The sequence below is a fragment of the Macaca fascicularis genome, chromosome 1, assembly GCF_037993035.2.
Source record: "Macaca fascicularis isolate 582-1 chromosome 1, T2T-MFA8v1.1".
NCBI lineage: Eukaryota > Metazoa > Chordata > Mammalia > Primates > Cercopithecidae > Macaca > Macaca fascicularis.
In genome coordinates, this window is record NC_088375.1 from 189,691,441 (window position 1) to 189,715,536 (window position 24,096).

General features: G+C 41.8%; 1 protein-coding gene across 6 annotated transcripts in view; it reads left to right on the forward strand.

Moving 5' to 3' along the window:
• The window catches only part of ZSWIM5 (zinc finger SWIM-type containing 5), a 193,239-nt gene that overhangs the window by 165,103 nt on the left and 4,040 nt on the right, over positions 1 to 24,096 (forward strand). For 2 of the 6 annotated variants that reach the window (XM_045372158.2, XM_045372170.2), the window contains exons 6-12: positions 1,660 to 1,836; positions 4,552 to 4,698; positions 6,013 to 6,150; positions 8,790 to 9,050; positions 9,262 to 9,397; positions 10,613 to 10,770; positions 23,747 to 23,910. In XM_045372158.2, the coding sequence (XP_045228093.1) occupies positions 1,660 to 1,836; positions 4,552 to 4,698; positions 6,013 to 6,150; positions 8,790 to 9,050; positions 9,262 to 9,397; positions 10,613 to 10,770; positions 23,747 to 23,910 (1,181 nt within the window). Of the gene's footprint in view, positions 1 to 1,659; positions 1,837 to 4,551; positions 4,699 to 6,012; positions 6,151 to 8,789; positions 9,051 to 9,261; positions 9,398 to 10,523; positions 10,771 to 23,746; positions 23,911 to 24,096 lie in introns of all 6 variants that reach the window. The other 4 variants (XR_012420925.1, XM_065523482.1, XM_045372163.2 and 1 more) reach the window with 4 other exon arrangements.

Genomic DNA, 24,096 nt, shown 5'->3' on the forward strand with positions numbered 1-24,096 from the left:
AATTCTAAAGAAATGACCAGATTCCAAGGACTTTTCCTGAATGGTTGAATATGTTAGGTTGTTTCATATTCAGTATGAATTATCTGACATTCCCTCATAATTTTTTTGCACAGAATCAGTAGGTACACACCTCATTTGGGCATCTCTGTAAATGTCCATACGGTACAATACGTCAGTTCTTGATCCCAAAATAGTTTAAATTGCCATTAATCTGGCAAAGCATCAGTTAAGTGACTCCCTCATGGTTTCTTATTACCTTAAATATCATTTCCATGATCCTCCCTAAGTCCATGGTTTATGGCAAGATATCTTCATTTGGTCCTCCTACATACCACCCTTAAGAGTTGAGCCTACATTTTTATCTGCAGTTTTGGTTTCCCTGCAGCCCTTTTCCTGAAGAGAGATGGCATGATAAGACTCCAGTGAGAAAACAAGTTTGTCTTTTATTAGCCAGTTTTTTCTTTTTCTTTTTTCTGAGGCATGATCTCGCTTTGTTACCTAGGCTGGAGACCAGTGGCACGATCTCGGCTCACTGTGGCCTTAACCTCCCGGGCTCAAGTGATCCTCCTGACTCAGCCCCTGAATAGCTGGGACTACAGGCCCACGCCACCATGCCCGGCTAATTTTTATATTTTTTGTAGAGACAGGGTTTCACCACATTCCCCAGACTGGTCTCAAACTCCTAGACTCAAGCAATCCGCCAGCCTCAGCCTCCCAAAGTGCTGGGATAACAAGTGCGAGTTATCACACCTGGCCTCATCAGTTTTTTCTTATTGGGGAACAAGACTGTAAGCCGCAGATACCAGTGTAATAAAGGTACCTGAATATACAGAGCTTCAGCTCTTTCTCTTTTTTTTTTTTTTGAAATGGGGTTTTGCTCTGTCACCCAGGCTAGAGTGCAGTGGTGTAATCTTGGCTCACTGCAGCGTCTACCTCCTGAGTTCAAGTGATCCTCCTGCCTTAGCCTCCCAAGTAGCTAGGACTACAGGCATGTGCCACCATGCCTGGCTAATTTTTAAATTTTTTATTTTTTGTAGAGACAGTGTCTTGCTATGTTGCCCAGGCTGGTCTTGAACTCCTGGCCTCAAGTGATCCTCCCACTTTAGCCCCCCAAAGTTCTGGGATTACAGGCAGAAGCCACTGTAACTTCAGCTCTCTTTCAACTCTTAATATGAATTTCATGAAAGTCCTTGGTCTGATAAGGGAAACTTGGTATGAAACAAGTTACAGATTGGCCAAGGATATTGCCTAGCTGCTTCTCTCTACCTTTGACCTCGATAGAAGCAGTTTATATCTTCATGATTGAGTGGCTAAGCACCACTACTCCTCTTGTATTTCATGTAGCTTCTGGATCTCTGGAGAAATTAGTCTTCTGTAGGAGGAGGAAGGAAGCCATAGATCTCTGTGGGAAGGTTATTCCTATAAAGAGCACACACACACTAAAAGCTTATCCAAGAAGGAGGCAACACAACAGATACTCAGAGATTGCAAGTGGCTGCTCTCATTGCCCTTCCACCTTATAACCTGTTCTCAATACTGCTGCCAGAGTTATTCTTTTAAAATACTATTATTCAGCCAACCTCCCACCCTGAAGAAGACCCAGGGCTTAAAACTTCAAATTGCCTGTCACTGTACTGCTGCATGTTCTTCTTTCTCCAGACTCCTTATCCAGACCAAGACGAACAGTGTTCACTAGAGCCATTGAGGGCCGTGAATTACATTGGCAGGATAGCCACCTACAGCGAATAATCAGCAGTGATGTTTATACAGCTCCTGCCTGCCAGCGGGAAAGTGAAAGACTACTCTTTAATTCCCAAGGCCAGCCACTGTGGCTTGGTAAGTCTAGCCCTCCTCTAAGAACTTGAGAGCCACCCTCACTTCATGCCAGGCCCAAATGAGCCATCTTCATACGTACCTACAACTCAAACTACAATTTGGACAGTTTTCACACAGATCTTTTGGGGCTTTTATTAGGGATATTTATGTGAAGCCTAAGCCATTTGCATGTATACTCAGTTGTGATACAGCAACCTCAAATAAGAATTTGCATCCTGTCCTCTAAGCTTTGGCAGGGGTGAAAGGAGTTAATGCATCTCAAAGAGCACTAACAAAGCAATTAGGCCTCAGTTCACAGCTTCTCTGAGTTATTAAGCAACAATAGTCTACTCAGTAGTTATTGAGCAACATTATAGTCTACTCTAAAATTACATGTTTTGCTAAAAAAAGCACTAATTTGAATTTGAATTTTTTTTAGTCTCCTATGCTAGTAAATAGGACATAATCTACATTTGTCACCAAGCAGTCTTCCTTTTCTCCTTCCCACCTTCCTACCTTCCTTCATGATAACAGGATAGAGCTGTTTCATTGTGAGTTTAAACCCTCCTCTGAAATAGTTTCCTGGCTTTCCCTCAATCAGCCTGTCTCTGACTTTATCACAGGATACCCATTTCAAAAGAGACATTCTTTTTTAAAAATATTCATTTTCCGAGTCTTACAGCAATGACATACATTTTCATTGTCTTCTCGCAATTACCTACCTCCATCTCTCAAACCATATCTTTGTCTTTCTCAAGATTTTGCTGAATCTAGATATGCCCGTCTCTCTCTTGAAAGCAATAGCCAGACACACTGAGTCACCACCTGAAGTTCCCTCTGATCATCTTTCTTCTGTGATCCAGCACTTCTAAAACATAAATCTAATAAGCATGTGAAAGAATATACACCTCATTAACAAAGATGCAAATTAAAACAACACTGAGTTAGCATTTTTTGATTTTCAAATGGTCAGGCGTTTTTAATTAAGATAATTAGTTTCTGGTGTGGGAGAAGTTGCATGGAGCTAGGTTACCACTACTTATAGGAGTGTAAATACTTACAGTCTTTCTGAAGGGTATTTCTTCTTATCAAAAGCTTTTAAAATATGTTCATACCATGTGATCCAGGAATTCTACCTGTAGGAATTTATCCTGAGCCATAATTAACTAAGGATATGCATATAGCTAAGGGGTTCATTACAGCATGTACAAAAATAAGGTAGATGAGAAAAAATGGAAACCATATAAATGTCCAACAATAGGGGATTGATTAGCTCAATAGATATACATGTATTCACCAGAATGATATGTAATCATTTTTAATGTTATAGATGTATATTTGATAACATGGAAAAATATTTACAATGTATTATTAAGTGGAAGCCCAGTTACAAAACAGTAAGTGTTAATACCATCCCATTTTTAGTAAAAACTTACTAGACTGGGCATAGTGGTTCACACCTGTTATCCCAGCACTTTGAGAGACTGAGGTGGGCGGATCACCTGAGGTCAGGAGTTTGAGACCAGCCTGGCCAACATGGTGAAACCCTGTCTCTAGTAAAAGTACAGAAATTATCCGGGTGTGGTGGCACACATCTGTAATACCAGCTACTCAGGAGGCTGAGGCAGGAGAATTGCCTGAACCTGGATGCTGGAGGTTGCAGTGAGCCGAGATCACGCCACTGTACTCCAGTCTGGGTGACAGAGTGAAACTCCATCTAAAAAAAAAAATTAATAGAAAAGTGTGAGTAAATATACATGACACTGGAAAGAGTGATTATTTCTGATTTTTATTTTATATTTCTTTATAAGTATTTTCAAATTTTCTGCAATTACTTCTGTAATTTTTAATTTTATCTTTAAGAAAAAAGCACAAAATAAACCATAAAGCTTGTTATAATTACTCACCTATTTGTAAGTCTTTGGTTTGGTAGTCTTCCATTATCCCTAAGGTAAATTCAAACTCCATAGAATGGCATTCAAAGCTGTTTATATTCCAGACTCTACCTTTTCCAGGCTATCTTAAGCCACATAACATAATTCTTAACTACATGGAACTATTTGCCATACTCTGAAGATGGATGCTGTTAATATATTGAATAATTTTTATGCTTTTACAATATGCCCCTGCTTATGTTTCCTTTGTCAGGAATGTCTTTCCCTGTTTGTCTACCTGTTTGAAATCTTACTTGTCCTTCAAAGCACAGCTCAAATATTATTTTCTCTATATATATTCCTATCATGTTACTTCTTTTTAGCTGCTTTATAATTATGTTTATGTATCATTTGTGTGCTCTTTGAGAGCAATGACCATTTCTTATTCATCTATGTACTTCCTTTGCCAAGCATACTCCGTGGCATATAATAGGTTTTCAGGAAATGTAGGATTAATTAAATGAATGAGACTTTTCCCATTAGGCAGTTAGTTGCTACCTCCATTGGTTTCCCATAGTATAATATATGTTTGCAAAGAGAGAAACTACATTTTATTATCCTACTTGTGTGTCCCTTTCAACACCATAGACCACGCTGAGGCTGCAAGGTAGCTCTTTCAAGATATCACCTGTGATTTATTCAACTTTTTATATCTTCAAAGATAAAGACACAGTTTCTGGTATATAGTAGATGTCAGGTTGAATTTGAGGAACTGGACTGAATACAAACCCTCTTTGTCAGGTGTAAATTTTCCTGATTTGAAATTTTAACTAGACCAAAATATCTTCTTCTTATTTGGTAGAGCATGTGCCTACAGCCTGTGCTCGGGTTGATGCCCTACGTTCCCATGGTTATCCAAAAGAGGCCCTCAGACTCACAGTGGCCATTATTAATACTCTGAGGTTGCAGCAGCAGCGGCAACTGGAAATCTACAAGCATCAGAAGAAAGGTATAGTAATTAGGAGCCATCTAACCCCCTTAGGCCCAAAGCTGATGAGGATCCTCGGAGGATACAAGGCCCGGAAGAGCTAGGGAATTCCAGGTCATTCTCCTTGCTGTGTGGAATGCTTCACTTTATGAATCTCAGTTTTCTCATCTGTTAATTTGGGAATAATACCTGTTTGCCTCCCTCATAAGGCAGTTAGAAGGCTCATTAAGATCTTGTATGAGAAGACCATGTTTAAACTGTAAAGCTGTAGACAGGCATGGTGACTCACACCTATAATCCCAGCACTCTGGGAGGCCCAGGTAGGAGAATTGCTTGAGGCCAGGAGTTGAGACCAGGCTGGGCAACATGGTGAGACCCTGTCTTTACAAAAATAAAATAAAGGCTGGGCACAGTGGCTTACCCCTGTAATCCCAGCACTTTGGGAGGCCGAGGCAGGTGATCACCTGAGGTCGGGAGTTCAAGACCAGCCTAACCAACATGGAGAAACCCCATCTCTACTAAAAATACAAAAAATTAGCCAGGCATGGTGGTGCATGCCTGTAATCCCAGCTGCTCGGGAGGCTGAGGCAGAAGAATTGCTTGAACCTGAGAGGCAGAGGTTGCAGTAAGCCAAGATCACACCATTCCACTTCAGCCTGGGCAACAAGAGCAGAACTCCATCTCAAAATAAATAATTAATTAATTTAATTAAACTAAATATGCCAGGCACAGTGGCTCACACCTGTAATCCCAGGACTTTGGGAGGCTGAGGCAGGTGGCTCACTTAGGCCAGGAGGTCGAAACCAGCCTGGCCAACATAGCAAACCCCAGTTCTACCAAAAATACAAAAATTTGTCAGTCATGGTGGCACATGCCTGTAGTCCCAGCTACTCTGGAGGCTGAGGCACGAGAATCATTTGAACCCAGGAGGCAGAGGTTGCAATGAGCCAAGATCACGCCACTGCACTCCAGCCTGGGCAATAGAGTGAGACTCTGTCTCAAAAATAAATTTTTAAATAAAATAAAATTAGCAGAGCATGGTAGCATGTGCCTGTAGTACCAGCTATTCAGAAGACTCAGGTATCTCTTAAAACAAAAACCTGTAAAGCTGTATCCATGTATGCACTACCAGCAGGCAACCCAAATGCAGACCACATGACCTTATAGCTGGCTGGTATGTTTGAGGCCAGCCCTTTCAACCCAAAGCAAGACAATAGAGAAGCTTTTATTTGACTCTCAGGGTCAAGGCTGGAGAGACTGATAAGAAGACCCAGGCAGGGACAGATAGCAGTTTGTCTCTATCACTGTCTAAAATTTTAACCTGCTTGTTTCCAGAACTGTTGCAGAGAGGAACCACAACCATCACAAACCTGGAGGGCTGGGTGGGCCACCCCCTGGATCCCATTGGCTGCCTGTTTCTCACTTTGACTGAGGCCTGCCGCCTGAATGATGATGGCTATCTGGAGATGTCAGGTACAGGGGTCAGCCTGAGGCAAACCAAGACTGCCCTTGTTGGCTAGAATAGTGGCTTACACCTGTAATCCTAGCATTTTGGGAGGCCAAGTTGGTGGATTACTTGAGTTCAGGAGTTCAAGACCAGCCTGGGCAACATGGCAAAACCCTGTCTCTACAAAATATTAGCCAGGTGTGGTGGCAGTCACCTGTAGTCCCAGCTACTTGGGGGCTGAGGCACTAGGATCACTTGATCCCAGGAGATCGAGGCTGCAGTGAGTCAAGATTGCACCACTGCACTGCAATCTGGGTGACAAAGTGAGACCCTATTTCATTAAAAAAAAAAAAAAAAGACTGCCCTTGTCAGCCCTTTTCTCCCTTCCAGACTCTGTTCTACCTCCTTTTGAAGTTTTTGTCCCCCTCTTGTCCAAACTAGAGCACCCTAAGAGGTTTCTTCATACTTGCCCATTTCCCACCTTCCTTTCCTACCCTGTGGTCTGGCCTTGTCCTGATTTCACATTTTACCTTGCCAGCCTTCCTTGTTCCTTTTATTTCCCTATCATAAATGCCTAAAGAATGTAATCCAAGAAGAATAACAAGTAATAGAGAAATTTCATCAGTCAGAGGCGAGAAGCTAGAGCAGTCTGAAAGTGGGAAAGAACTTCCATCGAGAATCCGTGTATCCCTTGCAATTGCATAATAATATTTTCTGGTTTCCTTTGAACTTTCTTTTAAATGATGGTTTTGTACCAATTTTACAAATAAGAACTAGAGGAGAATAATTTAATAGAGTCTCAAGACCTTATTAAGAGTAGCCAAGAATAGATACAAAATTGATTCTTTTTGCTTTTATGCCTTCACTTACTGTATACATATATCTACTTTAGTATTTAGCACGCTACATTACAATTTATTTACAAATAGTTCTCTTTTACTAGACTGTCAGCTACTTAAAAACAGAAATTATGACTTCTTTATCTTTGTGTTCCTAGCACTTAGTGGAGGACCTGACATTTAACAATCTTTCATAAATACTTATTGGATAGATGAGGGAGAAAAGAAAAGAAACCAAGACTTTGACTTTTAAACTGTGCTTACTTCCTGAAATTATGCATCCAGTGGTGGAGCATATGAGATAATAGTAACATAAAGGTTGCACATGTTACAAAAGTAAGAGTTTAACTGTATGGATTCAGATTTCTCTGGGTAGAGATACAAGGGATGGCCCCAAGTCAGGTGAGGACTGCTCCTTGTCTTCCCTCTGACCCCTTGCAAAGTGAATCATCATCTTTGGTCTGTTTCATCTGTACAGTGACATTTACATCTTGGAAACCTGAGTTTGCACTTGGGTTTATTCATTCACCACTAACACATAGCAATACCTAGAACAACAAGATGGTCTAATCCCTTTAAGGTGTTCACATTCTATGAAAGAGACAGAAACAAAAACAGACAATTACAACATTACATAATGTGCTAGCAAAAGATAAGATTTTATACTTCCCTAACTGGCTTAGCCAGTTCATATATTGAGAAGGAGGTGGGCCGGGCGCGGTAGCTGTGGCCTGTAATCCCAGCACTTTGGGAGGCCAAGACAGGCAGATCACCTGAGGTCAGGAGTTCGAGACCACCCTGGCCAACATGGTGAAACCCCGTCTCTGCTAAAAATATAAAAATTAACTGGGTGTGGTGGTGTGCGCCTGTAATCCCAGCTACTTGGGAGGCTGAGGCAGACGAATTGCTTGAACCGTGGAGGCGGAGGTTGCAGTAAGCCGATATCGTACCACTGCTCTCCAGCCTGGGAAACAGAGCGAGACTCTATCTCAAAAAACAAGCAAACAAAAAAAAGAGGTGGGGCTGGGCATGGTGGCTTATGCCTATAATCCCAGCATTTTGGGAGGCCAAGGTGGGAGAATCACTTGAGCCCAGGAGTTTGAGACTATATCTCTGGGCATCATAATGAGACCCTATCTCTACAAAAAAAATTTAAAAAGTATCTGGGCATGGTGGCATGTGCCTGTAGTCCCAGCTACTCAGGAAGCTGAGGTGGGAGGGTTGCTTGAGCCCAAGAGGTTGAGGCTGCATCAGTGAGCCATGATTGCACCACTACACTCCAGCCTTAGCAACCGAGCAAGACTCTGTCTCCAAAAAAATAAAAAAAGACAGAAGTGGGAATCTTTGTGGCTCTGTGTAACCTTCTTTTCAGTATATTTTCCTTACTATTCTGGGGTTCTGATTCAGCTTCCCTGTGATAGCTGTTGACCAAGCTGTATCCCAAAGATGGGAGGGAAAGACAGAAGACTAGGACAGACACGGTGGCTCACACCTGTAATCCCAGCACTTTGGGAGACTGAGGTAGGCAGATCACCTGAGGTCAGGAGTTTGAGTCCATCCTAGCCAACATGATGAAACCCCTCTCTACTAAAAATACAAAAATTAGACAGATGTTGTGGCATGCTCCTGTAATCCCAGCTACTTGGGAGGCTGAGGCAGGAAAATCGCTTGAACCTGGGAGGCGGAGGCTGCAATGAGCTGAGATCGCACCACTGCACTCCAGCCTGGACAACAGAGCAAGATTCTGTCTCCAAAAAAAAAAAGAAAGAAAGAAAGAAGACTCTACCAAGCCTGACCTAAAGAATTTGGTGCCCTGTTGCCCTCAGATATGAATGAAAGCAGACCCCCTGTGTACCAGCATGTACCTATGGCTGCAGGCTCCCCAAACAGCAGTGAGTCCTACCTGTCATTGGCCTTGGAAGTTGCACTGATGGGCCTGGGTCAACAGAGGGTAATGCCTGAAGGCCTCTACGCACAGGACAAGGTATGCCGTAATGAGGAACAGCTCCTGAGCCAACTCCAAGAGCTGCAGCTGGACGATGAGCTAGTGCAAACACTGCAAAAGCAATGCATCTTACTGCTGGAAGGTAAGTAGAAAAGAGTCTCTTGTCATGGTGTCTTTGACCCATGACCCTGAGCTCCCCTCTTCAATAGCGTACAAGTACAGGAATATTTATGACATTAAAATGTAGTGAAGGTTCCCATGATTAGCAAACATGCATGAGATATTGGGGCTCAAGTCCAGACTGGCAAATGGAAGCATACAGATAAATAACTGGCTGACTTATCTTCCTCCAGGGGGCCCTTTCAGCGGTCTGGGAGAAGTCATCCACCGAGAGAGTGTTCCCATGCATACCTTTGCCAAGTATTTGTTCTCAGCTCTGCTGCCTCATGATCCAGACTTGTCCTATAAATTAGCTTTACGTGCCATGAGGTGGGTAGCCCTTTCCCAGTCCAGTTGCCTCCATCAAAGCAGAAGTGTCCAGTGTTCTTTTTCTTTGCTTATTTCACTTTCTTTTCTGTCCCTCTTTGTCATTCTGTTGGACCTGCTACCAAGTGTACCTTAAAATAGCTCAGATATTTTTATATGATCTAGGATTCATATCTGGATTCCTTGTTGGTGACTTGGTTCCCTGGCAGTACTCATGGTTGATTGTCTGAGGAAGCCCCTGAGATGTTAATAAATAAGGAGCACTTAAGACCTGAGTCTTCCTGTTCAGTGGTTAGTCTGGCAAGCTGAGAAGGGGTCTGAGCCCTTCTATAGTTCAGCTGAATCAAGGTTCCCCAGCACAGGTCCCCAGAAGCAGCTGGGGGAAGTAGAGGTAAATATATTTACCCCAAGACTTGAGAACAATGAGCTATGGGCATTTTGTTTCCAAGCTAGAATAAGATCCTTGGTTTAGGCAGTTAAACTTAACTCTGTGATGTAGCAGACTATACAGAACAATTTTAGTCAGACTGTAAGGCTGGGACAATACATTAGCTAAAACAGGAAATTCCTTGGCACGTATTTCTTATACTTTTAGAAATAACCAGGCTGGGTACAGTGGCTCAAGCCTATAGTCCTAGCACTTTGGGAGGCTGAGGCAGGTAGATTGCTTGAGCCTAGGAGTTTGAGACCAGCCTGGGCAGCATGGTGAAACTCCGTCTCTCCAAAAACAAAAAATACAAAAATTAGCCAGGCATGGTGGTGCATACCTGAAGTCCCAGCTACTCAAGAGGCTGAGGTGGGAGGATTGCTTGAGCCCAGGAGGTCAGGGCTGCAGTGAGCTGTGATTGCGCCACTACACTCCAGCCTATGTGATAGAGACATTGTCTCAAAAATAAATAAAATAAACAACCCTATGATTCTTTTTTAAAATGTATTAACTTTTCTCTCTTCTTACAGTATATCATACTACTCAACCCGGTAGCTCTTAAACTGCCTTTCGCATCCATTTGTAGTGGAAACTATTCAGCGTTGAGTTCTCTTAAGTACCAAGGCACTCACCTCATATAGTGTATAGTACCACAGGTGTAAAAACCTTCAAAGCTCTTAGTTAATCCTTTCCTCTCCCCAGTTCCTCCCCAGCAAAGAGCAAGCTTCTCTAAGGTGGTTCAGAAGCCCAGGGTCTGGATGGTGGCTGATGATTCTTCCTGGGTCTTCCAGGTTACCTGTTTTAGAAAACTCAGCTTCTGCAGGCGACACAGCCCACCCTCACCATACGGTGTCTGTGGTGCCCAGCCGTTATCCTCGCTGGTTCACGCTTGGACACTTGGAATCACAGCAGTGTGAACTGGCCTCCACCATGCTGACTGCTGCCAAAGGTGAGCATAGATAGACCTTAAGCTCCAGCATCACCCATCTGCCTGCCCAGCATGGCCTGTCAAAGGCTTGGCCTGCAGTCTCCTGAGGAAGAGAAGCTCCTTGATCATTTAGAGTGATAGTGATCCTCACTTTGCTGCCATTAGAAAGAGCACCTGGATCCAAGCCAAAACTTTACCCTAGTAACTAATTGTAGGATCCCGAATATTTAAAATTAATTGATCTTTAAGTTACTTTTAAATCTAACCTTCTGTTTGATAAAATCACTTCACCTTTCTAAGCCTCAGTTTCAAATCTATAAAATGGGAATCATTGTCAATGACCTGTCAGCCTCCCAGGGCCACTGGAAGATCTAATGAAGTGATGACTAAGATAGAGCTGAACTTCTTACAGATAGAAGAGTTTGTGGGTTTTTTTCAGTGCCCTAGTAAAAGATAGGCAGTCCAAAGTGATTCTCAGGCCTTTAAGCTCACATACATCCTGTTAGCTATGCAGGTTTCACCACAAACAGAAGTGAAAGTAAGCCGCTACATAAGAAGGAGCTATGATAAAATGCTAGCCACCATGAGCTCCTGAATATTTTGGACCAGGAAGCTACATGGATTTTGAAGATTTTTTAAAATTAAAAATAAGTTTATATGGTATCTTATTATTGTCCCCCCAAAAACACCGCTCATTACAGAAAAGGTAAAAGTTACATACAAATTAATATAAAAATGATCAGCAAACAAATACAAAAATAGAACAAAGGATATGATCAGACAGTTCACAGGAAAGGAGATACAAGTGGTTTTTAGACAACTAAAATGTCTGGTATCACATTAGAAATACAAATTAAAATTAGCCTGAGATAACATTTTTTACGGATCTTATTGGCAAAAATCAACAAATTTGATAATGTGCATTCATGTGAGGAGTGCCAAGTGGGGAGTGGTGGTAGCCTGCATGGAGTTTCAGATTCCAAGCAGGATAAGGAGGAGGACTACAGATCTAAGGAAATAAATGAATGATAAGCATAATAAACATGAAGAAAACTATACCAAGGCACATCATAACCAAAATGCTTAAAACCAATAATAGAAGAGAAAATCTACTTAGCAATCAGAGTAAAAAAGATACATTACAGACAAAGGACAAAAAAACAAGTATGAGAACAGATTTATCATTAGAAACAATGTAAGCCAGAAAACAGTGGGAAAAAAAATCCCTGAAAGTGCTTTTTTTAAAAAAATCATCAGGCCAAGCATGGTGGCTCACGCCTATAATCCCAGCACTTTGGGAGGCCAAGGCGGGCAGATCACTTGAGGTCAGGAGTTTGAGAACCCCATCTCTACTAAAAATACAAAAATTAGCTGGGCATCGTAGTGCACACCTGTAGTCCCAGCTACTCAGGAGGCTGAGGCACGAGAATCGCTTGAACCTGGGAGGCAGAGGTTGCGGTGAGCCGAGATCTCACCACTGCACTCCTGCCTGGGTGACAAAGTGAGACTCCATCTCAAAACAAAACCAAAAACTATCAAACTAGAATTTTATACCAATGAAAATATATTTCAGAAACAAAGATGAAGCCAGGTGCAGTGGCTCACACCTGTAATCCCAGCACTTCAGGAGGCCAAGGCAGAAGGATCACTTGAAACCAGGAGTTTGAGACTAGCCTGGGCAACATAGCAAGATCCTGTCTTTACAAAAAATTTTAAAAATTAGCCAGATGTACTGGCAAGCACCCGTAGTCCCAGCTACTGAGGAGGCTAAGGTAGAAGAACTGCATGAGCGCAGGAGTTAGAAACTGCAGTAAGCTACCATCATGACACTGCACTCCAACCTGGGTGACAGAGCAAGACCCTGACTCTTAAAAAAAGAGACAGAGAGAGAGAGGAACTGAAAATCTTTTTCAGACAACCACAGTACAATTAAAAATCGATGATAAAAAGATATTTAGAAAATATCTTAAGTTTGTGGAAATTAAACCACGTACATGTATATTACTCATGGAGCAAAGAAAAAAAATCACAAGAAAATTAGAAAATCTTTTGACTATATGAAAATGAAAGCACAAGTCAAAATTAGTGGAATGTAGCTAAGGTTTTCTTACACATTTTTAGCAATAAATGAAAACTGCTTCAAATCAGTGATCTCAGATTTCACTTTTTTTTTTTTTTTTTTTTTTTGAGACGGAGTCTCGCTCTGTTTCCCAGGCTGGAGTGCAGTGGTGCAATCTCTGCTCACTGCAAGCTCCACCACCCCAGATTCATGCTATTCTCCTGCCTCAGCCTCCCGAGTAGCTGGGACTACAGGTGCCCGCCACCATGCCCGGCTAATTTTTTTGTATTTTTAGTAGAGACAGGGTTTCACAGTGTTCGCCAGGATGGTCTCGATCTCTTGACCTCATGATCCGCCTGCCTCAGCCTCCCAAAGTGCTGGGATTACAGGCGTGAGCTGCTGCACCCAGCCCAGATTTTACTTTAAGAAGTCAGAAAAATAAAACCCAAAGTAAGCATAGGAAAGGAAATAATAAAGATCAGAGCAGACAGGTGCAGTGGCTCATGCCTGTAATCCCACCCCTTTGAGAGGCAAGGAAGGCAGATGACTTGAAGCCAAGAGTTCAAGACCAGCCTGGCTAACATGGCAAAACTCCATCTCTACCAAAAAAAAAAAATTAAGTGGGCATGGTGGCACACGCCTATAATCCCAGCTACTCGGGAGGCTGAGGTACTATAATCATCTGAACACAGGAGTTGGAGGCTGCAGTGAGCCAAGATCACACCAATGCACTCCATCCTGGGCAACAGAGTAAGACTCTGTCTCAAGAAAAAAAAAAACCAGAGCAAAAACCAATGAAATAGAGAATAATCAATGAAACCAAAAGCTGATTCTTTGAAAAGATCAATTAAGGCTGGGCACGGTGGCTCACGCCTGTAATCCCAACACTTTGGGAGCCGAGGCAGGTGGATTGCTTGAGATCAGGAGTTCGAGACAAGGCTGGCGCAATGGCGAAACCCTGTCTGTCCTAAAAAATACAAAAATTAGCCGGGCATGGTGGTGGGCGCCTGTAATCCCAGCTACTCAGGAGGCCGAGGCAGGGAGAATTGCTTGAACCAGGGAGGCAGACATTGCAATGAGCCGAAATCACGCCACTACACTCCATCCTGGAGGACAGAGTAAGGCTCTATCTCAAAAAAAAAAAAAAAGGAATGAATGAAAACATAAATCAAATTGAAATCCCTATCTAGACTGATCAAGAAAAAAGGAGATAAAAGGCAGAAATGACCAATATCAGGAATGAGAAAGGTGATATCACTACAGATTCTAAAGATATCAAAATGGTAATAGGAGAATATTACAAACAGCTTTATGCCAGTAAATTCAACAACACAGATGAAATGGACTAACTCCTTCGAAAACAAAACTGTCAAACTTCGCTTAAGAATAAATAAAAGCCAGGGCCAGGCTCACACCTGTAATCCCAGCACTTTGGGAGGCCGAGGCAGGTGGATAACCTGAAGTTAGGAGTTCAAGACCAGCCTGGCCAACACGGCAAAACCCTGTTTCTACTAAAAATACAAAAATTAGCCGGGCATGGGCCGGCTGCGGTGGCTCACGCCTGTAATCCCAGCACTTTGGGAGGCCGAGGCGGGTGGATCACGAGGTCAGGAGATCGAGATCATCCTGGCTAACATGGTGAAACCCCATCTCTACTAAAAATACAAAAAAATTAGCCAGGCGTGGTGGCGCATGCCTGTAGTCCCAGCTACTCGGAAGGCTGAGGCAGGAGAATGGCGTGAACCTGGGAGGCGGAGCTTGCAGTGTGCCGAGATTGCGCCACTGCGCTCCAGCCTGAGTGACAGAACAAGTCTCAAAAAAAAAAAAAAATTAGCCGGGCATGGTGGCACATGCCTGTAACCCCAGCTACTCAGGAGGCTGAGGCACAAGAATCGCTTGAACTGGGAGGCAGAGGTTGCAGTGAGCCCCGAGATCATGCCACTGCACTCCAGCCTGGGCAACAGAGCGAGACTCCATCTCAATCAATCAATCATTAAAGGCCAAAGTGACTCACACCTGTAATCCTAACACTTAGGGAGGCTGAGGTGGGAAAATCAGTTAGAGGACAGGAGTTAGAGACCAGCCTGGGTAACATAGTGAGACCTTCTCTCTGCAAGAAATTTAAAAACTAGCTGGGCATGGTGGCACCCACCTGTAGTCCCAGCTACTCAGGAGGCTAAAGCAAGACAATTGCTTGAGCCCAGGAGTTTGAGGTTACAGTGAGCTATCGTGCCACTGCCTGGATGAGAAAGTGAGACCCTGTCTCTAAAAACATAACTATAAACAGGTAGGTAGGTCAAAAAAAAATGAACCAGCTATATGTCCAAAAGAATTGCAAGCAGGAACTCAAACAGATAGTTGTACAACAGTGTTTATAGTAACATTATTCATTATAGCCAAATGTTCATCAACAGGTGAATGGATAAACAAAATGTGGTATATATAGACAATGGAATATTATTGAGCCATAAAAGGAATGAAAGTCTGATACATGCTACAACATGAGTGAACCTTGAGAACATGCTAAGTGAAATAAACTAGACACAAAAGGATAAATATTGTATGATTTGACTTATATGAGATACCTAAAATAGCTGCAGTCAGGAAATATCAATGGATTCAAAGCTAGTGCATGAACATTTGAAGAACAAGATATTCATATAGTCTCAAAGTATCTCTTCACAAAGTACTTATCAATTATAGAGGAAAAATGTGTAACTTTACAAATTGGGAAACCTGGCCAACACCACTTTAATCAACTAGTCACAGTTAATATCATCAGAAATGGATGAAGTCAAAAACATAGATTAGCTGGGCGCGGTGTCTCAAGCCTGTAATCCCAGCACTTTGGGAGGCCAAGGCGGGTGGATCACGAGGTCAGGAGATCGAGACCATCCTGGCTAACCCGGTGAAACCCCGTCTCTACTAAAAATACCAAAAAAACTAGCCGGGTGAGGTGGCAGGCGCCTGTAGTCCCAGCTACTCGGGAGGCTGAGGCAGGAGAATGGCGTAAACCCAGGAGGTGGAGCTTGCAGTGAGCGGAGACTCGCGCCACTGCACTCCAGCCTGGGTGACAGAGCAAGACTCCGTCTCAAAAAAAAAAAAAAAAAAAAAAAAACATAGATTACCTGATAGGAAACAATAAGAACTCAGCATCACTTCTGTGATGTTACAGCCAAAAGTGCAAATGTACATCTAATAAGGAAACATCAGGAATACCAAATAAAGGACATGCTACAAAATAACTAGCCTGCAAAAGTGTCAAGGTTGTGAATGTCAAGGAAAGATGGGGAAATTTTTCCGAATTGAAGACTTAAGACACATGACAAACTAAGTGCAACACGTGAACTTGTATAAAATCTTTTTGCTATAAAAGACATTTTGGGGACAATTGGTGGAACTTGAATGTGGTTGGTGGTAGATGGTAGGAATGTATCTGTTAATTTGCTGCTTTTGATGGTTGTCTTGCGGGTGTAGAAGAGTGTCTTTGTAGGAAATACACACCACGATAGGAGTGATGGGGCATCAAGTCACTTACTTTCAAATGGTTCAGAGAGAAGAAAAAAACATTTCTGTTCTATTCTTCAAACTTTTCTTTACGTAAAATTATTTCAAACTAAAGGATTTGTTTTAAATTTTATTTTTTAGTAGAGATGAGGTCTTGCTATGTTACCCTAGCTGGCCTTGAACCCCTGGCCTCAAGTAATCCTCCCACCTTGAGCTCCCAAAATGCTGGGATTACAGGTGTGAGCCACCACACTTAGCCAAGGAAAAATTATTATTTTTATTTATTTATTTTTATTTTTTGAGACAGAGTCTCGCTCTGTCACCCAGGCTGGAATGCAGTGGCGTGATCTCGGCTCACTGCAACCTCCACCTCCTGGGTTCAAATGATTCTCATGCCTCAGCCTCCCAAGGAGCTGGGACTACAAGCGCCCACCACCACGCCCAGCTAATTTTTGTATTTTTAGTAGAGATAGGGTTTTGCCATGATGGCCAGGCTGGTCTTGAACTCCTGACCTCAGGTGATCCACCCACCTTGGCCTCCCAAAGTGCTGGGATTACAGGCATGAGCCACCACTCCTGGACAGCAAGGAGAATTTTTGATAAAAAATTATGTTGACAAAGGTGTGGAGAAACCTTTTTAAAATTCAACTATATGTTGTCTGTAAGAAACCCACTTTAAAGACACAGATAGATTAAAAGTAGAGATGGAACCAGTAACCTAAATGTAAGAGCTAAAGCCTTAAAACTCTTACATGAAAACATAGGAATAAGTCTTCATGACCTTGGGTAAGCCAATGGATTCTTAGCTATGACATCAAAAGCATGAGCAACAAAAAAATATATATAGATAGGTAAATTAGATTTCATCAAAATTTAAATATTGTGTGCATCAAAGAGCATTATCAAGAAAGTGAAAAGAGCAGCCAGGCATGGTGGCTTATGCCTGTAATCCCAGCACTTTGGAAGGCTGAGGTGGGCGGATCACCTGAGGTCAGGAGTTCAAGACCAGCCTGGCCAACAGGGTGAAACCCCACATGTACTAAAAATACAAAAATTAGCTAGATGTGGTAGCGCATGCCTGTAGTCCCAGCTACTTGGGAGGCTGAGGCAGGAGAATCACTTGAACCTGGAGGCAGAGGTTGCAGTGAGCCAAGATCATGCCACTGCATTCCAGCCTGGGCGACAGAGTGAAACTCCACCAAAAAAAAAAAAAAAAGAGAAAGAAAGAAAAGAAAGAGCGAGACATGGTGATTCACACCCATAATCCCAGTGGTTTGGGAGGATCACTTGAGCCTGGGAGGTCAAGGCTGAAGTGAACCATGATCACATGACTACACTGCAGCCTAGGCAAGAGTAAGACCTTTTCTCAAAAAATAGGCCAGGTGAAGTGGTTCATGCCTGTAATCCCAGCACTTTGAGAGGCCGAGGCAATCACGTGAGGTTAGGAGTTTGAGACCAGACTGACGAACATGGACAAACCCTGTCTCTACAAAAATACAAAAATTAGCCAGGCATGGTGGCAGGTGCCTGTAATCCCAGCTACTCAGGAGGCTGAGGCAGAAGAATCACTTGAACCAGGAGGCAGAGGTTGCAGTGAGCTGAGATCATGCCGCTGCACTCCAGCCTGGGCAACAGAGCGAGACTCTGCCTCAAAAAAAAAATAATAATAATTTTAATAAAAATAATTATAAAATAAATAATCTAAGCTTGCACATTAGTAAAATAGAGAAAGAATAACAAAGTTTATAAGTTAAGCTTCCACATTGGGCAAATAGCGAAAGAAGAGCAATGTAAATCTAAAGTTAGTGGAAGAAAATAAATAACAAAAATTAGAGCAGAAATCAGTGAAATTGAAAGTAGAAAAACAGCAGGCAAAAATCAATAAAAGCAAGAGTGATTCTTTGAAAAGACCAATAAAATTGATAAACCTTTAGGCTAACCAAGAAAAAAGAGAGGAGATATAAATTACTAATATTATAAATGAAAGAGGGGCCATCAGTACTGATCCCATGGACATTAAAAGGTTAATAAAAATTTTTTTGAACTCTATGCCCACCAATTTGATAACTTAGATAATTAGTTGGACCAATTTCTTGAAAAACACTACAAAAACTCACAGAAGGAGAAATAAATAATCTGAATAGGCCCATATTTGTTAGAGAAATTGAATTAATAATAACCTTCCAAAACAGAAAACACCAGGCTCAGATTATTTCACTGGTGAGTTCTACCAAATATTTAAGGAATAAATGGTACTGATTGTCTAAAGTCTCTTCCAGAAAATAGAAGCAGAGGAAACACTTGCTTATTCTATGAGGCCAGCATTACTCTAAAACAAAACTAAATAAAGACATTACAAGAAAGGAAAAGTACAGATCAGTATGACTCATGAGCATAAATGCAAAAATCCTGAACAAATTTTAGCAAATCAAACCCAATAGTGTATAAAAAGAATGAACCATAAGTAGGATTTATTTCAGGTATGTTAGTTGTCTCAATGCTTGAAAATCAATTAATGGAATCCATTAATTCCATTAATGGAATTTATTCTTTCCACAGGCAAAGAAGAAAAGTCATTCATCAGTAAATGCAGGAAAAGCATAACTGACACCCATTCATAATTTTAAAAAATGCTTAGCAAACTAGGAATAGAGGAGAACTGCCTCAACTTGATAAAGAACTTCTACCAAAAAACCTACAGTTACCGTCTGGGTGTGGTGGCTCACACTTGTAATCCTAGCACTTTGGGAGGCCAAGATGAGAGAATTGCTTGAGCCTGGGAGTTCAAGACCAGCCTGGACAACATAGCAAGACCTCATCACTACTAAAAAATAAAAAATAGCCAGTTGTGGTGGGCACACTCCTGTAGTTCCAGCTACTTGGGAGGCTGAGGCAAGAGGATCACTTGAGCCTGGGAAGTCAAGGCTGCAGTGAACCGTGATTGTGTACTGCACTCCAGTCTGGGCAAAAGAGCTTAAAGACAAAAAATTAAAACCTACAGCTATAACTACCATTACACTTAATGGTGAGAAACTAGATGCTTTCCCTTTAAGATCAGGAATAAGACAAGGATGTTCCCTCTTGCCACCTCTATTCAGCATCATACTGGAAGTTCCTAACTAATACAATAAGATAGGAAAAGGAAATAAATGATACACAGATGCTCCCTGACTAATGACAGGGTTATGTCCCAATAAACCCATCATAAGGATCAAAAATTCTTAAGTGAAATCATTGTAAGCCAATTGGAAAGGAAGAAATAAATCTGTCTTTGTTCACAAATGACATGATTGACTATGTGTGAATCCCAAAGAATCAATTTTTTTAAAAACTGGAACTAACAAGTAATTATAGCAAGTTTGCAGTATATAAGGTTAATATGCAAAATTCAATTGCTTTCCTATATGCCAGCAAAGAACAATTGGACTTTGAAATTTAAAACACAGTACTATTTACATTAGCACCCCAAAAATGAAGTACTTAGGAATAAATCTAACAAAATATGTATAAGATCGATATGAGGAATACTGTAAAACTTGGATGAAAAAAATCAAAGATGATTTAAATAAATAGAAATGGTCCATGTTCATGGATAAAAAGAATGTATATTAGAAGGTCAGTTCTTCCCAACTTGATTTATAGATTTAACACAATCCCAATCAAAATCCCAGCAATTTATTTTGTGCATATCAACAAACACTTTCTAAACTTTATGTTGAAAAACAAAAGACCTAGAATAGCCAACATAATATTGAAGAACAAGTCAGAGGCCTGATACTACCCAGTGGAAACACTTACTGTAATATTAATCAAGACAGTGTGGTACTGTTGAAAAACTGACAAATAGATCAATGGAACAAAATTAAAAGCTCAGAAATAGACTCACACAAATATAGTCAACTGATATTGAGAAAGGACCAAAAGATTGTCTTTTCAACAAATGGTGCTAGAAAATCTGGACATTCACATGCAAAAAGAAATTAATATAGACACTGACCTTAGACCTTTCACAAAAATTAACTCAAAATGGATCATAGACCTAAAGGTAAAACACAAAACTATAAAATGTCTAGAGGATGGCCAGGCGCAGTGGCTCACGCCTGCAATCCCAGCACTTTGGGAGGCTGAGGCAGGTGGATCATCTGAGGTCAGGAGTTCAAGACCAGCCTGGCCAACATGGTGAAACCCCATCTCTACTAAAAATATAAAAATTAGCTGGGCGTGGTGTCACGCACCTGTAATCCAAGCTACTCAGGAGGCTGAGACCAGGAGAATATCTTTAACCCAGGAGGCGGAGGTCGCAGTTAGCCTACACATGAATGTTTGGAGCATCTTTATTTATAATTGCTCCAAACTGGAAGTAACCAAGATGTTCTTCAAAAGGTAGATGGATAAATAAATTGTCGTATATCCATAGAATTGATTATTATTTCTAAATAAAAAGACATGGCTTCTCAAGCCACACACACTCAAAAAAAAAAAAAAAAAAAAGACATGGAAGTTTTGGGTGTAAACTCTGAGGGAAACAAAGATATGGAGGAACCTTAAATGTGTATTGCATGTTGTAAGAAGCCAATCTGTATTATCACACTAGCCTTTAAGTTTAAAAAAAAAAAAAGAAAGAAAGAAAAAAGCCAGTCTGAAAAGGCTACTTACTGTATGCTTCCAAGTATATGATATTCTGGAAAAGGCAAAACTATGAAAACAGTAAAAAGATCATGGCCGGGCATGGTGGCTCAAGCCTGTAATCCCAGCACTTTGGGAGGCCGAGACGGGCGGATCACGAGGTCAGGAGATCGAGACCATCCTGGCTAACACGGTGAAACCCCGCCTCTACTAAAAAATACAAAAAACTAGCCGGGCAAGGTGGCGGGCGCCTGTAGTCCCAGCTACTCGGGAGGCTGAGAAAGGAGAATGGCGTGAACTCGGGAGGCGGAGCTTGCAGTGAGCTGAGATCCGGCCACTGCACTCCAGCCTGGGCGACAGAGCGAGACTCCGTCTCAAAAAAAAAAAAAAAAAAAAAAGATCAATAGTTGCCAGGGACTTAGAGGGAATGGAGAAAGGGATGAACAGATAGAACACAGGAGATTTGTAGAGAAGTGAAACTATTTTATATGACACTGTAATAGCAGATTAATAACACACATTTGTCAAAACCCATACAACTGTATAACACAGAGTGAACCCTAATGTAAACTGTAGACTTGAGTTAATAATATATGTATATTGGTTCATCAAATGTACCACACTAATAATAATGTACAGTCAGCCCTTTGTATCTGTGGGTTCTGCATCTGTGGATTCAACCAACCGTGGATCAAAAATATTCAGGAAAAAAAACTCGTCAAAGCTCCAGAAAGCAAAACTTTAATTTGCTGGGCACAAAGCACTATGTTGAATCTACATGTAATGATGTATAAACATTGTATTAGATATTATAAATAATCTAGAGGTGATTTAAAGTATAGGGGAGGATATGATGGTAGGTTATGAGAGACTTGAGCATCCTCAGATTTTGGTATCCAGGGGAAGTCATGGAACCAATCTCCCACAGGTGCGGAGGGATTACTGTATTAATATTGGTTTACCAAATATACCACATTAATATAAGATGTTAATAATAGGGGATATATGGGAATTCTCTGTACTATCTGATCAATTTCCTGTAAACCTGAAACTGCTCTAAAGACGTAGTCTATTAACTTAAAAAACTTTTTAAAGATGATAGAAGAATAAAGGAAATCTCTTGCATAATCCTGGCACCCAAAAACAACTATGAATAAGACATTTGTGGCCAGGCGCGGTGGCTCAAGCCTGTAATCCCAGCACTTTGGGAGGCCGAGACGGGCGGATCACGAGGTCAGGAGATCGAGACCATCCTGGCTAACACGGTGAAACCCCGTCTCTACTAAAAAATACAAAAAAACTAGCCGGGCAAGGTGGCGGGCGCCTGTAGTACCAGCTACTCGGGAGGCTGAGGCAGGAGAATGGCGTAAACCTGGGAGGCGGCGCTTGCAGTGAGCTGAGATCCGGCCACTGCACTCCAGCCTGGGCGACAGAGCCAGACTCCGTCTCAAAAAAAAAAAAAAAAAAAAATACAAAAAACTAGCTGGGCGAGGTGGCGGGGGCCTGTAGTCCCAGCTACTTGGGAGGCTGAGGCAGGAGAATGGCGTGAACCCGAGAGGCGGAGCTTGCAGTGAGCTGAGATCCAGCCACTGCACTCCAGCCTGGGCGACAGAGCAAGACTCAGTCTCAAAAAAAAAAAAAGACATTTGCATAAATATTCCTGGAGATTTTCTATTCATATATGTTTACACACACTATGTATCTTTTTTATAAAAATAGAATCATAGAATATTATAAATTATTTATAATTCTCACAACAATCCTAAAGGTTATTGTTTCCATTTTATAGATGAAGTTATTGAACTCTTTCCTTTTTTTTTTTTTTTTGAGACAGAGTCTCACTGTGTCACCCAGGCTAGAGTGCAGTGGCCCAATCTTGGCTCACTGCAACCTCCACCTCCCAGGTTCAAGTCATTCTCCTGCCTCAGCCTCCTGAGTAGCTGGGACTACAGGCGCATGCCACCATGCCTGACTAATTTTTGTATTTTTTTTAGTAGAGACAGGGTTTCACCATTTGGCCAGGCTGGTCTCGAACTCCTGACCTCAAGTGATTCACCCACCTCAGCCTCACAAAGTGCTGGGATTACCGGCAAGAGCCACTGCGCCCAACCTGAAGTCATTAAACTCTTAAATGGCTGAACCAGGTTCAGTCCCCAGTGTGTTTTATTCCAAAGCCTATAGTCATACCGCCATTCCTCCTCTTTGACTTTATCAGCAGTTACAAAGCAAAACATAAGGCCTACTTTTTGTTCTATCTTTACTTAACATGTTTGTCCTTTATAAGATGTAGCAGTCTTTCATACACTACTGCCTTCATCCAGCAACCTTCACTTCATATGATGTTATATTCCTTAACTCTTTGTGCTTTGTATAGAATCCCTGCCTATTGAATAAGAAGTGGTGGCCCTGCTCCTTTTTGCTCCAGGGAGCTGTAGTGAGAAGTCGACAGTGGGACTGGCATTCTTTTTTGGCAGTAATGTGGCTTTCTGTCTACTGTATAGCTCTGGAAATTCAAGTGTTCAAGAAAATTATTTCTGGTACTTAAAGATCCTGAGGGCAGAGGGTATTCAGTAGAGACAGATGAAAAGGTGGAGAGAATAGGACTCACATGGGGTCTGGGGAAGGGAGGAGCCTCAATGTGTTTAGTGGAGACAGCTTGATAACCCAGAAGGGGCGGTAGCATTCAGAAGCATTCAATGAATTAATAGCAGCCATTTCAACCACCTGTTGAACTACCTGTTGCGATCAGCTGACTGTTCAGTAAAACATTAAAATAGACCCTGCTCCTGCTCTTGGCATCTATAGGAGACACTTTGAGACTCCGAACAATTCTGGAAGCAATACAGAAGCACATTCATTCTTCCTCCCTCATCTTCAAACTGGCCCAAGATGCATTCAAGATTGCTACTCCCACTGACAGTAGTACTGACAGCACCCTGCTCAACGTTGCCCTGGAACTTGGGTTACAGGTATGGAAGAAGAGTGGGCCATCCTCAGTTTAGACTTCTGCCCTAGTGACACTTGGGAGAAGGTAAGATCTCTGGGAGACTGGGCATAGGCCAAGTCTGGCTCTTTCTTTGTGCCCAGAACACAAGTTCTAGACAAGGGAAAAGGCAAGGATTTCATAAATTGGGCTCCACTTTTAAGTTAAGGCC